This window comes from Talpa occidentalis, unplaced genomic scaffold, assembly GCF_014898055.3.
Source record: "Talpa occidentalis isolate TD23 unplaced genomic scaffold, MPIMG_talOcc4v2.1 talOcc4.8, whole genome shotgun sequence".
Taxonomy (NCBI): Eukaryota; Metazoa; Chordata; class Mammalia; order Eulipotyphla; family Talpidae; genus Talpa; species Talpa occidentalis.
In genome coordinates, this window is record NW_023605194.1 from 94,712,796 (window position 1) to 94,728,911 (window position 16,116).

At 54.0% G+C, this 16,116-nt stretch overlaps 2 protein-coding genes across 3 annotated transcripts in view; both read left to right on the top strand.

The window, feature by feature from the left end:
- Positions 1 to 4,889: 4,889 nt before the first annotated feature.
- Positions 4,890 to 7,221, top strand: SFTPC (surfactant protein C). Its single transcript, XM_037496859.1, has 6 exons — positions 4,890 to 4,952; positions 5,649 to 5,807; positions 6,102 to 6,224; positions 6,483 to 6,593; positions 6,905 to 7,052; positions 7,186 to 7,221. Exons 1-5 carry the CDS (start codon positions 4,911 to 4,913, stop codon positions 7,040 to 7,042), a joined length of 573 nt encoding a protein of 190 aa, XP_037352756.1. The 5' UTR covers positions 4,890 to 4,910; the 3' UTR covers positions 7,043 to 7,052; positions 7,186 to 7,221.
- A 1,043-nt stretch (positions 7,222 to 8,264) lies between these two features.
- BMP1 (bone morphogenetic protein 1) overlaps positions 8,265 to 16,116 on the top strand; it is a 39,750-nt gene continuing 31,898 nt past the window's right edge. For both annotated transcript variants that reach the window (XM_037497887.2, XM_037497888.2), the window contains exons 1-2: positions 8,265 to 8,418; positions 15,540 to 15,653. In XM_037497887.2, coding sequence (XP_037353784.1) covers positions 8,265 to 8,418; positions 15,540 to 15,653 — 268 coding nt within the window. The remainder of the gene's footprint in view (positions 8,419 to 15,539; positions 15,654 to 16,116) is intronic.

Sequence of the window (16,116 nt, forward strand, 5' to 3'; positions counted from 1 at the left end):
GCAGTCTCTGGGGCCATCTGTCTGCGAGTCTGGCACACAAGCGTCCATGCGAGTGCATGTGTGCAAGGTAGAGCTGAGCACCGTATGGTGACGTGTGTGCACGTGTGCATGTGTGTGCCCCGCGCCGTACCAGCTCATGAGCATATTTCCTGGGGGAGGTATTTTTGTGCCTCTGTGTGTGTTTTTTGGCCCCCAGGGGTCACATCCTCTAGGCAGAGTTCATGGATGTGTTGTAAGTGACATGCGTGCCTGTGTTCACATGTGTTTCCACAGGAGAGTGAGCAGAATGTGCCTTTATATCCGTGTAAGCCAAAAAGAAAAATGTCATTGAAGCTGGAGTGGGAACCGTGCAGTTCTGGAACATTTTTTACTACACATCCCCTGGCTGTTGGAGCTGGGAAGAGCCTTGGACATTTTCCAGTCCTGCCCTCTGTTTAAAAATGAGGAAACTGAGGCCCCAACCAAGAGGAAAGCAGCCAAGCTTGGTATCACATCTACTCCGTGTTGTGCTCTGTCTTCTGAATTCTCCCAGCCTTTTGAGGTAGACACAGTCACTTCGCATTTGCAGAGAAGGAAAGTGAGGCCCATTCCACCAGGCGGAAAACATGCAGGGCAGGTGTGTAAACCAGCTTTGCCCAGCCCATACGTCAACACCAGGGGTTTCCCAAGGGTATTCTGGGGCCCATCTGCCTTGACAACTTTTCAGGGTGTCATGAGAGCAAACTAATTTTCTAAATAATGTTAGGACATTATTTTCCCGTTTCACTTCCATGCTCACACAAAATACCTGAAATTTTCCAGAAACTACATGATGTATCATCTAGCAAGCTAGAGTAGAGATTTGCAAAAATGTAAAATAACAACGGTCTTCTAATATTTTTTTTTGCTTTGTAAAAGTTATTTTCATTTAAACAGTGTGCTGTTAATGTTATAATAGGTTAATTATTGCTATTTTAAATAAATTAATATTTTAAATTTCCCGGGAAATAGCAATAGGTAAATAGCAATAGATATGAACCACATTAATAATTCTTTTTAAAAAAAGATTTATTTGTGCGTCCAAGAACTGGGTACAGACCAGAGGTGCAGGGGGTGAGAGGATTCACCAGAGACAGAGTGGGGAGCAGAACAGGCAGACTAACTGAAATACACTGCTGAGGGGAGCAGCGGGTGAGACAGGAGAGGTCTGCTGCACCATGTGGGTCACCTGGCTGGGGACTGAACTTGTGCTGCAGTGGTTGTGGATAGCTTCATAATGATGATACTTAACCCCTTGCGCCACCAGGGAGGCCCCCACATTAATAATTCTTTAGGGTCCTCAATACTTTAAAGAATATTAAAGAGTCCTGAAGTCAAAAAGTTCGAGAACTCCATTCTATGTTGCCTCCCTGGGTTCAGTGTGTGACTGTCACAAGAGTTCATAGGTACAGGACAAGGGGAGCCTAAATCTGGGGACTAGGCTCCCAGTCCAGTGCTCTTACCACAACAGTCCAGAACTGAGATCACTGGGTTTAAGATGCCACCCCAGCTGTTCCCAGCCTCTGCCAGCAAGGGATTCTCTGGTCAGAGCTTAAGTCTGTGTTCCCCAGCCAGGGATGCCCCTTTGATACCCACTTGTCACTCCACCCATCCAGCTGCCGGTGCTGCCCTCCCCATGCTAGTTTGTGGGAAGAAAAGCAACAGGGGTGGGAGGGTGATCGGGGCAGCTGGGCAACCGTTCCCACCCGTCCCTGGCACGGTTCTGCTCAGCACACAAAGGGCAGAGTGACTCTTGTCCCATCCCCTGCAGCTGAGGGACTAGAAGGAGGAATGGGGGAAGCACACATGGAAGGGGTGGCTACCCTGGGGTGCTCCATCACTCAGCATTCTCAGAAGGGCTTAAGTCAGAAACAGGCAAAAAGGGTGAGTCTGGGTCCTATTCTTAACAGGTGAAAAGAGGTGCCCTGGAGGATGAAGCAGAAGATGACGGTCATCACCATTCACACCACTGTGTCACTGGATCCTCACAACAGCTTGGAGAGGGCACAGGACAGGCAGAGCTAGTCCCATTTCACAGATGAACACAAAGGCCTAGAAAGGTGGTTTGGTGACAGTCTTATGATTAACTATAATTGCATGTTGGCTGCCTGCATGCTCCATGTTCTGGTATAATGAAGCCTTGGGAAAGCATGGTCCCAGGGCCAGTCCCAGAGTGGGCAGCTGGGTAGGGAAGAGATGGCAGCATAAAGCACCTGTGTAGGTAGTGAGAAAGTGGTGCTCTGTGACTGGGAGATTTCAGAGAAGGGGGCAGCATGGGCTGGGGTGGTAAGTTTACCGAGCAGGTGCCACTGGTTCTTGCCTGGCATTTTAGGGTGGGAGTTAGGTGGGGACATGGAAGGGCACAGAGGGTGGGCTTTCCAGGGGAGGGAAATGGCCTAAGTAAAGGCCAAGAGTGAGATGGCTGTGCGGAGGCTTGGGTTGGGGGCAAGGTGACAACTCTGGGCCTAACTAACAGTCCGGTCCTTCCCTCCCTCCCTCTTTCTCCAAGGTTCCCAAGATCCTGGCCAGGCTGGTGCCAAGTGAAACTTGAGGCCACCCCTTCCTTCCCCAACCTTCAAATAGCTAAAAATATAAATTTAAAAATGAAAGAAAAAGGCGTACAGTTTGTGAGAACTATAACCTCTGCACAGAAGACTGATATCCTGCAAACACAGAGGCTTCTCTCCAAGAAAGAGACCCCTTTTCCAACACTGGTGTTGATGGCAAGCCCTGCTCACAGTGTCTGCTCAGAACAAGCCCCACAGCTGGACGCTGTGCCCCTCAGATGCCCACAGAGACCCCGAGATACTCTAAAATTCTCCTTGGTTCTCCCATTGGCCTGCAGCCCACCTGGCTCAGGCCCAGTACTCACCAGTCAGCCAATCAATCCCAGCGTTGCCAGGACAACTGGGGGTGTCTGTGGGGGCAGGGGGGAGGGGAGCACTGCAGGGGGGTTGTCTCCTACATCTGGCACCTGCACTGGGCTGAGGCTGCTCACAGTTGAGAAGAGGAGCCCACCCCCCAAGAAGCCCTTCCCCCCTCTTTGGTGCCTCCCAGGGCACTTGCTGCGGGACTTAGGTAAATATTTAAAGAGGCAGTTGGGGAGTGAGCGGGTGGTGGGAGCAAACACTTCCTTCCCTCTCTGCTTCCCTGAGCTTCTCAGGGGCACTCAACTCAGATGTGAGGCTGTTATGCAAGCTGAAGGCGAGGGCCCTCCAGCTGGGTAAGAGGTCCTCAGGGGAGGCTACCAGGGCCGGAGAGTTAAGGGCCAGCTCATTGTTGAAGGCATGAGGTCAAGGTGTGCGTGAGGGCCCCCCCCCCACCATGGGACAGGAAATGGGATGAAGTGTTGAACCATAAAGGACAGTAAGAGACTCAGCCTAAGAGAGAAGTGGGTGCAAGGCTATGATTTACATGCTCAGGAAAGTTGAGGGGAAGGCGTGCAGAGACACCTGGCCCAGCCAGTGGAGGGGAGCCTGAGAGGAAGGATGAGGCCAACAGTAGAATGGGTTTAGCAAACAAGCAACAGAGGTGGCTCTGGGGAAAGAAGTAGGAAACAGAGAGGAGGCCTCGCAAATAGCACTCCCAGGGCACACTTAGGATCAGAGGATGTAAAAAGAGGAGGGCAGAGGGCAGGGCCCTTGCAAGTGGGCTATGTCATAGGCAAAGAGTTTGGGATCCCCTTTTGCCCACCCAGTGGGCAAAGTGGGGAATATTCCACCAAGAGCCTTCATCTCTCAGCTCTGGCCATAATGGTCATGAAGGTGGAGTCGGTGGGTGTGCTCAGCCAAACAAAGAGACTGGACACGGGATCACGGCCCCCAAAATGCTGAATGTTTGCTGCACAGGCTTAAAAATGTAGAGAATAAAGCTGCATTTAGGGTTTCAATGTAACCCTCTGGTCACTGAGTATGTCTGGGTGAACAGAGTCCCCAAGAGACACCGCTGAATTTATAAAGCTCACGGCCACATTGACCCTACACGAGCAATGGTTGGGATGTCCCCTCCTGAAAAAGAACACTGCTCTTAAAGCAGAAGAGAAGGTTGCACAGAAGGAAAAAAAATACTTGAGAAGAAATGGAAGCAACAAAACATACGACCGGAAGGAAGAAATTCATCACAAAACAAATGCAAATAAAAATAATGAGGTGGAGGCGGGGAGCCTCCAGCTTGCAAACAAGCCCATAGCAAAGAACTAAACACTACAGGTTACTAATTAAGAATTTGTAACCAGAGGAGACAGTTTTTAGAATTAGGAAAAAATGACTGGGGGCAAGTCTGAGGTTAGGTTTCAGATGTGTGGGAGGAGGCGAGGTGGGAAGAGTACTTAGAGGAAAAAGCACCAGGTCCCAGAGAGGTGACCATTCTCAGACCCTCATGCTGAGGCCAAAGCACCCGCTAGGGTCTACAGGCTCTGCTCTCACAACCTTTCCTGGGGATCATCCCAACGATTGGGGGGAAATTCCGTTGGGAGATGTGGTTGCCCCGTTGGGTCAGACCCTTGGCTGCCTGGGAGATAGAACCTGGCAGAAATGTAGGGAAAGGCCATGGGACTGTAGGGGCAGGTGCCAGCAAGAAATTCAGGCATGCCAAGAAGACACCTACGGGTGAGAGGTATAGATTGCCCAAGGGCAAGTTTGCTCAGCTCACCCGGCTTAGCTCTCTTGGGGGCCAAGAGGACTCATGTGCCAGGGCCAAGGGCCCTTAGGTGCTCTTGCAGTTGGCTTATCAGGACCTCAGTTCTGGAGAGCCAGGAACAAACAGACTTCAAAGCCAAGAGCTTGGCTGGCCCATAGGGACTCAGTCCTTCACCTCTGTCTCCTCTCCCTGCTGGTGCATAAAAGACCCCAGTGTCACTGGGGAGTCGAGGAGGAGAAAGCATTTGCTGCAAGATGGATGTGAGCAGCAAAGAGGTCTTGATGGAGAGCCCACCGGTGAGTGTGAGTGGGTGCATGTGCATATGTGTGTGTGCGGGAATGCACGTGTTGTGTGTTGGACCCTGCCTCCTCCAATCTCTCTAGGCCTGTTTCCCCATCTAAATTCATGTACTCAACTACCCTAGGACTGTGCTAAGTTAGGAGAGGGATACCACCACAAGACGGAGTCTCTCGGGGAGCAGAGGTGGCAGAGGCCAGTGGAAAGGACTGTAGAGATCACTGAGTGAGGGGCTGTTAAACCCGTAGGTGGTCACAGGGAGATTCGCAGAGAAAATGATATTTGAGCTGGTTCTAGAAGAGTAAGTAGGAGCGCATCAGGTGGAGGAGGAGAAAGGCATTGCAGAAATAGGGGATAGTCTGTGTAAAGGGGTGGAGGTATGAGACAGCATGGATTCTGGGGGAACAGAGAGGAATTAGGTGGTGCTAGAGGCTGGAGGAAACAACAGAAGAGACTGGTGAAATAGGCTCTCTTGGGACTCTCTAAGCTAGACCTTAATTCTAAGATTTGTGGGTTGGTTGGAATCTAGGCCTATTCCTCCAGGAAGCCTACTCTGATAACCTCTGCTCTCCTCCAATTCAGAGCATTGGTTGTCCAGCTCTAGGAGAGTTTGGGAGGGTGTCCAGCTCATGCACGGAGAAGAGGGGGCATGCCTATGACCTCACACCTGTTTCCTTTCCTCCCCACCACATCAGGACTACTCAGCAGCACCCCAGAGCCGGCTTAAGATCCCCTGCTGCCCCCCGAAACTGAAAAGCCTTCTCATCGTGGTTGTGGTGGTCGTTCTGGTCGTTGTAGTGATTGTAGGGGCCCTGCTCATGGGTCTTCACATGAGCCAGAAGCACACTGAGATGGTGAGCAGACCTGGAATGATGGGCAGTGGGTACAGGGCATGCCAGGCAGAGAAGTTAGGCAGGCTGGGCAGATAGCACACTGCCCAAGGGGAATGGAGGAGAGGAGCCTGGGGCACCTCGTGGAAGGGCAGAGGTAGGAAGGAACAGGTGGCAAACTCAGCCTGGGCTTTTCCACCAGTTTTGCTCAGCCTCTCAGAACTTCAGTAAAGAGGATGGGGGTGGACATGCACTGAAGGAGTGACTGGGGAAGGGGGATGCAGGGAGCATCCCCCTCCTCAGCTCCTTCACCCTCAGGTCCTCGAGATGAGCATTGGTGGGCCGGAAGCCCAGCAACGCCTGGCCCTGAGCGAGCGCCTGGGTGCCACGGCCACATTCTCCATCGGCTCCACTGGCATTGCTGTCTACGACTACCAACGGGTGGGTATGCCTGGACCTCTCCACCCTAGGGCCCGGAGGTCAATGGCAAGACCTTGTTAGACCCACCCAGCTGTGCCACTTCATGCCAGCCATCTCCCCACCCCCACCCCCAGCCCTTTGCCTCCCTGGGGTCTGCCTGAGCCCCAGATCCCAATGATTCCTTCTTGTGCCCAACCAAGAGGGAGGGGGCTCAGACGAGGGCTAAGAAGTGAGCAAGGCAGGGCCTTTCTGAATAAACTCTGGCACCCCTATGCCCAGCTCCTGATTGCCTACAAAGCAGCCCCGGGAACCTGTTGCTACATCATGAAGATGGCTCCGGAGAGTATCCCCAGTCTTGAGGCTCTCACTAGAAAATTCCAAAACTTCCAGGTGTGTGTATGGGTGAGCAGAGGGCTGTCTCTCTCCCAGGGCTGCTGGGAGGAGCATTTGAATGATGTGGGTCACTAGGTGACAGCCCCTGTCTAGACTCACCTGCACCTCACCTTCCCTATGCATGCCCCAGCCCACCCACTGCCCAGGCTGTTGGGCCTCAACACCACCTGGTGGCTTCTGAGTCCAGCACAGGACCCTCTTTACTGGTGAGGAGACTGAGGCTCAGAGAGACTGCCTGACCCCTAAGGCCTCACAATGAGGGCAGAGGAATTACAGTTCCCAGGCTCCAAATCGGGTGTTCTTTTCAGTTCAAGCCTGAAGGGCCTACCTCTAAGCTAGGCCAGGAGGAGGGCAGTGACCCAGGCTCAGCATCCTCCAGGGAACTGGCCCTCCTGGGCATCACCATGAACACCCTGTGTGGAGAGGTGCCCGTCCGCTACATCTAGGATTCATCAGGTGAGCAGCAACTCCAGAGGGTTTGGGCTGCGTGGCCAAACACCACCTCAGCTGAGTGGACAGCAGGGAGCACGCGCCCGAGGGAAGGTTCTTCTCCCGCACACATCAGTAATAGTGCTCCTTGGCTTCGCAGGGCCCGTGGAAACCCCGGGAAGGAAGGAAAGACCCGGAGGTAAAGGGTCTTTGCAGACAGGCAGGAAGTTGCTCCTGCCCAAGCCACAGGGACTGATCCCGGAGAAATGGGAGCCGTGGGGGGAATGGAGGGGTCAGGAGAGGTGGGTGCCCTGGGCCAGGGCCACAAAGAATAAAGCAGCCTGACTGAGAAACAATGGGTGTGCCTCCTCCTCTCTCGCCCGTCGGTCCCGCTCACGCAGGGGCCTCGCGGGGGCCCCGGGAGCTCCCCCTCCGTGCCGGGGCGGCGCGGGACAGGGGGCAGCAGGAGGGACGTGGGGCGCAATCTGCGGGCTTCTGGCGCCCCCCAGCGGCGCCTCCCGGGAAGGCGCGGACGGAGACCGCGAGGACTGCGGGACCGACCAGGACCCGCCGCCGCGGAGATGGGCGCGAGCGGGGTCCGGGCGCCGGGGAGCCCGGGGCGCGGCTGGGACGCGCCGCGGGCCGGCGCCGGGGGCAGCGGGCGAGGGGCGGCCCCGCCAGCGCCCCGCGGGCGGGCCCCGCGGCCCGGGAGCAGCCGCCGCTAGAGGGCACCTCGCGGGCGCGGCCGCCGGCCCGACACCCCGGGGTCCGGCGCCCCCGCCCGGGCCCGGCCCGGACCCCCGCCCGGGGCCGGCCGGCTGCGCGCCCATCCCCGCCCCCGGCTGGCGCGCCGCCCGGCCCGGCCGCGCGCGGCCCCGGCCCTGGGGGGGCTGAGCTCCGGGCGAAAACCCGCCCTCCAGAGCTCATTTCCCTGAAAAGGGGGGGCGAGAGGGAGGGCGCGAGGGAAAGGGAGACGCCGCGGGGAAGGGCGCGCGGAGAGAGAGCCGGGCGCCGGGAGCTGCCGCGGGGCCGGCCGGAGAGGGGGCGGGGGACAGGAAGGAGAGAGGCGAGGAGAGGGAAGGGGAAGAGGTAGGCGCGCGGGGGGAGCGGGGGGCGGGAGCGAGCGGGCCGGCCGAGGGGAGCGCCTCCCCCTCGCCTCCAGTCCTCGGCTGCCCCTCGCGCCCGCGCCCGCGCCCGGGACCCGCTGCCACCGCCGCCGCCCGCGCCCCGGCCGCCAGCATGCCCGGCGCGGCCCGCCCGGCGCTGCCGCTGCTGCTCTGGCTGCTGCTGCTCGCGCGCCCGGGCCGGCCGCTGGACTTGGCCGACTACACCTATGACCTGGGCGAGGAGGACGACCCGGAGCCCCTCAACTACAAAGACCCCTGCAAGGCGGGTAGGCGCCCCCCACCCCCGCGGCCGGCCGGGGCGCGGGGGGCCGGCGCGGGCGGGCCCGGCGGGAGGCGCGGGCTGCCCGGGCTTTGGGGTGGGGAGGACGGTCCAGTGTGGGAAGCCGGGAGCTGCCTGGTTGGCAAGGCAGTGGGGAACAAAAGAAAGGGAGAGAGGGAGGGGAAGTTTGGGGGACTTTTAGGACTGAAGTTATGCTGCCGTTGGTGGAAGCGGCTGCGGCTGCCGCTGGGCTTCCCGGAGGGCTCCAGGGAGACGTCCCTGGGTGCGGAGACGAACCTGCGGGCAGGGAGGCTCTTCCTCCTGCAGGAAACTTTTCTGGCCAAACTCCTGTGTGAGTGAGTGAGTGTGTGTGTGAGTGTGTGTGTGTGAGTGTGGCTCCCGCTCCAGGACACTGCTGCTTTCCAGCCTGTCTGGGCTACCCCAGGACGGTACCTCTGTCCAGCTGGGTCCCGCAGGCCTGCATCTCTCAGGAGCAGGTCTCCGGAGGCCTCCACCCAGTCTAAGCAGCAGAAGAAAAATTTTCAAGGGATCCTGTGAGGTTGCACGCCCTGGGTCCCCAGCAGCAGCAGCAGCTTTCGGGGATGAAGGAGACAGCTGTCAAAGTCAGAGAAGCCAGCCCAGGAGGGGCACTTACCCCTCTGTCTCTATTGCTAGAGGCCCTGACCAAGGCCAACTCAGTGTGTAAGGGAGAAAACACAGACTGCTCAAATAGCGTGTGTCTATCAGCGCTTCACTCCACAGACACTGGACACTAATTAGCCAAGGTCAGGGTGCGGGAGTGTGCGTGTGTGTATGTGTGTGTGTGTGTGTGTTTGTGCATTCTTTGTGCATGAATACCCCATGTAACCCCTTCACTCCTGCTGAGCCCAGAGGGGTCCTGCCCTGGGATGACCAGATGGCCAGGAACTCTGTTCTCCAGCTGCTTGCTTGATGGGATGAGCCTGAGAACACACAGGGAGTGAGATATCAGAACCTTTCCTCGACTTCCTGCCGCTAACCTCAGCCTGCCTCCTAGTAGCCAGAGGCGGGACCAGTGCACCCTTCCTAGATGGAAGGGGCAGATTGCTCTTGTCCTGGCCGGCAGAGCCCCTCTTCAGGTGGATGGAGTCACAGCACACTGCAGGAGTAGGGGACCCATCCATTGGGAGGAGGGGAACCCAACCCCCCTGGCTCTTCCCCCTTTGTCCCTGCCGGGCTGAATAAACCCAGCAGTGGCCTTTGGTCATCTTCTCTCTCTGGGCCGGGATGGGCATGAGGCTGGGTGGACAGAGCATGTGGACTTGGGAGGCGTGCGGACCTAGCTGTCAATCCTGTACCCACAATTTATTAGCTCTGGTCTCATCTCTGACCTTCATTTTCTCACCTGAGCAATTGAACTGATAATGTCAGTCTGTAGAGCTGGGTAAGGAGTAATACAAGAACATATATAAAATACTTCATCGAGCTTAGCACACAGTAAGCACTAAATAAATGTTGGCTGTTGGTTTCTGTGCTTCAGAGTCTTACTTCATTTTTTTTTCTGAGGGTTTGATTTTTCAGGAAAAGGGAGTGTCTCCCTGACTTCGTCCCTGAGTCACTTATTCATTCAACTGATCTTCACTTACTGAGAGCCTAACATGTGCCAGCCGGTCTTAATGTTGTGGGAAATAGCAAAACATGTCAGACGTGGCTCATGCCCGCCAGGAGCTTATAGTCTAGTAGGGCACAAGACGTATGCTCACATAACCACTAGCACAAACTTAGATGTGCCAAGTGCCACCTTGAGGGAAGGCCCTCAGGGTTCAAAGATCCTCTGGCCTCCTGTAGTGCTGGTAGGAGTGGTGGCAAAGAAACTGATCATAGCAGATTGGGATGGTTTTGGGGGACATTTCATGGAGGAGGCAGACTGGGGCAAAGCCTCACAGAATGGGTAGGAAAGCCAATCTGATGGATCTCACTCCTAGTGGAATTGGGGTGGTGTTCTGAGCAACGAGAGACTGAGGGCTTTGTCCCCAGTCTCAAATTTCGTGCTGGGGTGGGGCTGACTGACTTGGAACTTCAAACAAGGGCTTTGGAGAAAGCTTTCCACCAGGGTGAAGTGAGGCTGGTGAGGAGCTGGGCCAGAGCTGGGGTGGCTGAGTGAGCTTGAAAACCTGATTAGGCCAAGCTTCAAGGTTCCATCAGGCCTTCTGCCTGTGTGTGCCTTGGACAGCCTGGCCTCCCTCCACCCTGCTCCCTAAGACCCACACCACCACCCTCCTGCGCTGGCCCCCAGGCTTTTTCTGCTTGTGTTGCCATCTCCAGCCTGATTTCCTCTTGTCGCCTCTGAGCCCTGACCTCCTGGTGCTGGAGGGGATGGTGGTGGCAGGCCTACCTAGCTCCACTTCCTCAGGTGTGCCCGCTTACCTCTCCTCACTTGCCTGTCCAGCTCCCTCCTCTTCCACCTTCTGCTCTCTGTGGCAGACTTCAAACTCTGGATAGCCAGGCCCCTTCTTTGGAGGTCACCTCTTGCTATTACTGTCAGTATTGTGGCTACGGTGGTGGTAAGGGCAAAGTTAGGATCCTTGATGCCCTGGAGAGGTTCCTAGATCTTCTGGTAACACCAGAACAATGGGCTGGAAGCCACACTGGTCTTTGCAAGCTGAGAGCTGGCTCCACCAAGCCTTCCTCTCCCACCTTCAGCAAGGAGATTGCAATCCAGCCCTGACTTCTTGTGTGTTGGGAGGCCAAACTATCAAGAGGGTCCTACCCTCAAGATTCCCTGCTCTTACTGGCTGCCCCAGGCAACTTGGCATTGACCCTCAGGGTGTGGGAGAGACCCTGGAGGCAAGAATTGGATACACTTGCTCCATTACAGAAGCCCATGGGTAATGCTGCTGAGCTAGTAAGGACCTTACTACCATCTCTTCCTCACTTGGTGGGGCAGTAGCTCACCAGTCCCATCACTGTCCATACCCCGGGGGCCTGGCTTTGGACTTCAGGAAACCTCAGGGGAGGCGGTACAGCTGTGGAGGTGGAGAAGCAGTCTCTTCTCTCATCAAACCACTTCCCCCTCCCCAGACACTCAGTGAGTCACCCACCCACCTATGCCCCTGCTCCTTGAGTCACCTTCTCTTTTCTGTGCCCCAAGGGAAGAGGAAAATCATAATCTCCTGGGACTCCAGATGGAGGGGAACCAAGGAATCCCCTAGGACCAAGGCACACTCACGAATTCTAGTTTCTCCAAAGAAGATATTGGGGGGAGGGAGTAAAATTCCTCAGGCCACCAAGGACCCCCTAATCCAGGGGATTCAGCTAATATTTCACTTTCTCCTCTCCATTTCTATAGGTGCCCTTCCCTTTCTGGGGGGTGTGGCTGTGAAATAGGGTTTGAATATGCACTTATTTGTGTGGTTGAAAACACTAGGGCTGGCACAGGGAAGTAGTCAGGGGTGTGTTTTTGCACATTTGTAATGTGCCCCTGCTTCGTGGGCAAGTCTGTTCAATTGTGCATGAATGTGCTCCTCAGTACCTATAAGTGCGTGTGCAAATATGCAGCTGTGCTATAGTGTATACCTGTGATTCAGTGCATGCACAGGTTGTAGGAGCTGAGTGTGTCTTCCCCCAGCTGGGAGCTTGCATTTGAGTGCCATGACATGTCTGCTTGGCAAGCATAGCTTTGGAGATCCATCCCAACAGCCTGGCTCCTCTCCTCCCCCTAGAAAGAGATGCATTGCCATGCCCATGGGGAGGAGACTCTGGAGTCCTGAGGCCAGCCTGGAGGACGCCCATGGGATTGGCTCTCTCTCTTCTTTCCTCTTCTCCTCTGGCCTGGCCATGTGGAGCAGCCATGAGTGCTCCTGGCAGGTTTACAGCCAGAAAACAAAACAACTACTACCCTGGCCCTGACCCGGGGACTTCCTTCCCTATAAGGAGGGACATCCTGGACTCTTCATCACCCAGATTCCATGGCTTCTCCAGAGGGAGGCACAGCTCCTGGCCACCACCTTCTCCCTCTCAGCACATCTTTCCTCACCCCAACTTTTCCCACGCATTCTTCAGCCATGACATCCCCACCACGGGGCACCCACTTACCTGCAGCCAGCCTGGGGCCAGGCCCCCTTCCCCTTGCTTTGCCCCCTACGCAGCCCTGATCCTACAGGCCAGCATAGTCTTGTGACCTCTGTTCTTGAATTTGAGGTTCTGCTGTGGAGCACTCTGGGGTCTCACTGAGCTGGGAGGCCTGAGCGGCCCTTGGGCAATAGAGAGCTGGATTCGATCTTGTAGTTTTGTTAGCTGTTCGTTGTTAGCTGTTAGTTGCTATTAACAGTGGCCACTTACTATGCTCCAGGCTCTGTTCAGGTGTCTTGTTTACATGCTTATTTTACACAGTAACCCTATGAAACCAATTCTATGATTAGATTTCTGTTTAAGAGAAAAATTGAGGTTTAGAAGAGTTTATATGACCTGTCAGCTAGTGGTAGCCAGGTTGGGATTCAAAGATAGGTCTGTGTGACTCCAAAGATCTCACTCTTTGCTGCTTTGTCCAAAGGTGAGTCTTACTGTCCGATCACATGTGTATATGGTGGTGCCTGTTGGTATGGGTGCATGAGGCTGGAGGTGCAGTGTCTGTGCAGAGGTGCAAAGTGTGCAAAAGGGAGGGAGTGTTCATGTGGCATCCTTGTGGGAACCCCTACCACTCCCTTGGTGTGTACCACCAAGACACCATCCCAGTCTTTGTTAAGACCACCCATGTTAACTGAAAAGCAACTTCTGTTGCTACCCCACTAATGACTGAGCCAAGGCCATCAAGGGTGACATTTGAGTAAAAGAATCTTTCTTGGGTGATAGAAGATTCTGGGCCACTTACCAGCTCACCACTATGGGCAAGTCATTTCTCCTCTTAGATTCAAGCGTTCTGATCTGGAAAGTTGGGGAGAGAGTCTGGAATCTAGACACAAGTTACCTCTGCAAATGTTTGTAATGGGGCACTGTTAGGCCAATGCATGGATGGGGCATGCCTTAAAGGCAGGTCCTGGGTGGGCTGGGATGAAATGAATGCATTCATCTGAAAGCATTTTGTCAACTGAAAAGCACCACATTAATTTCAGCAGACATTTACATGTGTGCTTATTGCTACTGTTACTGGTTTAATGGGTCCAGAGCTTGCAGTTGTTTTGCAGGTGTTGGAACTTGTGGGTGTATATTTTGTAGGACCGTCTGTGACTGTGTGTGTATTTTTTGGTCAGTTGGGTGTTTGGGTGTCTATTTTTGTGTATGTGTATTTACAAAATGGATTCTACAGAAGTAATGAACTTCAGTGCAGGGAGCGCTGGATTGGGATCAGGGGTCTACAAGTGCAGCGTTTCCAGTGACTGTATAATGTGGTCTTGGTTAAATCATTTCCCTTTTGGGCTTCAGTTTGTTTTTATTATTATTATTATTATGTTTAATATCTATTTTACAGCATTCTTCCTTTTTATGCAATGCATACTTTCTCCTCTCAGGTGTAGTCCTGTAAATTCCCACCACCAACTCACCCGTGCACTGTCACCCTAGTCCCTTGTGTTCTTTCCTCCCCTGTTTTGATTCTTCTTCCTTCCTCCTCCCCTGCAAAGTGTCTTTGATTAATAGTTACCTATTAATTTGTTTTTTAATTTATGATAATTTTTATTCCTCATCCCTTATTTGGTTTCCCTACATTCCTCCTATAAGCAAAACCATCCGATATTTTTCTTTTTCTTTCTGACTTATTTCACTGAGCATAATTTGGGCCTCAGTTTCTTCATCTGGAAAATGGAAGTGTGGCCTGGATAAGTGCTGAAGGCACGCCCACATTCTGCTGGTCAGGTTTAGATCACACTTACGCAGTGTGTGGCGATGGATGTGTGTTTGCAGGCCTGAAGAATATCAGCGTGACACTTCATTGGAGCAAGCTTTGTTGAGTGCTTTCCACATGAGCGCAGCCTGGGTGCTGCCCGTGTGGGGGATGTCTGACTTCCCAGAGCTCTGTGTTTGAGAGCGTGGGTGTGGATGGCACTACTTGTCTATGGGAACTCTTAACCCCATGTGCCTGATTCTCTGTGTGATGAATAAGTGAGTGACCATTTGTGTGTGTGTGTGTGTGTGTGTGTGTGTGTGTGTGTCCATCCATCCAGTGGGCCATCTGGGGAGGAGAAACCTGTATGCAAGGCCTCAAGGTTAAAACAATTTGTGTAATGCTGCCCGCCAGGCCTATGTAGCCCTCAGGATGAGAAGCAGATGTCGCTGTGGGAGGAGCTGCAGGGAAGCTGCCCTCTGCTCCCCCTCCAGATCAGCCTCCCTCCTCCCCCAGCTCAGCGTGAAGACCTCATCAGAGTGCCTTCCAAAAGCACTCAGCACTAGGGTCTGCTCCCTCTAGCTTCCAGATTTACTAAATGCACACACACACACACACACACACAACCCCTCAGAGCCTGGTTCCCGAAAACATTTCTCCCCAGCTCCAGAAGTCAAAATGGCCTGTTAAGGGCATTCCCTCCCCTGCCTTTTTTCCTCCAGGAAGCGGACCTTGAGACTCAGAGACGGAATCACTTGGGAACCGATCAACTTTTTCCTTAATGGGAAGCTTCTATTATGGGTCCTGGTTTTCCTAGCATGCTTATCTGCCTCAACTTTTACGCATCCCCTCCCCTCAAACTAACTGAAACAGCATTATTTGAGTGAACACCACACACCCAACATTGTCAAGTTTATGGGTCCACAATGTAGAACCCATTTTATTTTCTTTGTAGCCTCTAACTGCTGGGGTTTTGTAAACATGTGGTTTGTTGAGGTTTGGTGCTACATGAGCAGAGCGCTCTTCTGTCTTGCTAATCACTGGAGCAGTACCTGGCATGCAGGTGCTTTCTAAGTACCAGAAGAATGGAATAAGTGACATGTCTGGTAGGGGCTGGGCTTCAGCTTTCCTGGAATCCCAGCTAAAAAGTGAGCATGAGTCTCCCAAGAGTCCCTTCTCCTTCCTCACAAGGCAGTTGAGGATTTTTTCTAAAGGACAATTGAGAATTAGAGTTGCAGTGAGGTTGGGAGTTGGAGGGGGTGTGTTGCCTATGGGGTCTAGGAGGACTGCTAGGAGGACTAACAGCCCCTGACCTCTTTTCTTCTCCCTAGCTGCCTTCCTTGGGGACATTGCCCTGGATGAGGAGGATTTGAGGGCCTTCCAGGCTCAGCAAGCTGCAGACCTCAGACAGCGTGCAACCCGCAGGTCTCCCGTCAAGGCTGCAGGTAATCTGAGTGTGGGCTGACCCTCCTGTGTCCCAGAAGTGCTCTAGAATTGGAGCGACAAGGAATCTCCCTGTATCCAGCCAGGGCCTCCCAGGTCAGAAGAAGCCAGTGTAAGGACTTATCTCCCCTTGGGGTATCTTTATCACACCCCCAGAGCAGGAGCAAGTATAGACATAGCATGACCCGAAGAAGCAACTTTCTTTTTGCTTACAGTTTACAAAAAGGACTTTCAAAAGCTTTATCTAACTTGACTGTTCCCAACCTCCTTCAAAGGTAGGTGTCAGATGACTTTCATTTTGGATACAGGCACTAAGTGGGTAATAGGACTTGCTCAAGACCACATAGCTTGTCAGTGGTGGAGCTGGGACAAGAAAGCCAAGTCTCTTCATTCAATACCACAATCCCCTCTCCCTTCTCCTGCTCCTGCTTTGCAAGCTTCTATGCATCCTGGAGAGCCCATCTC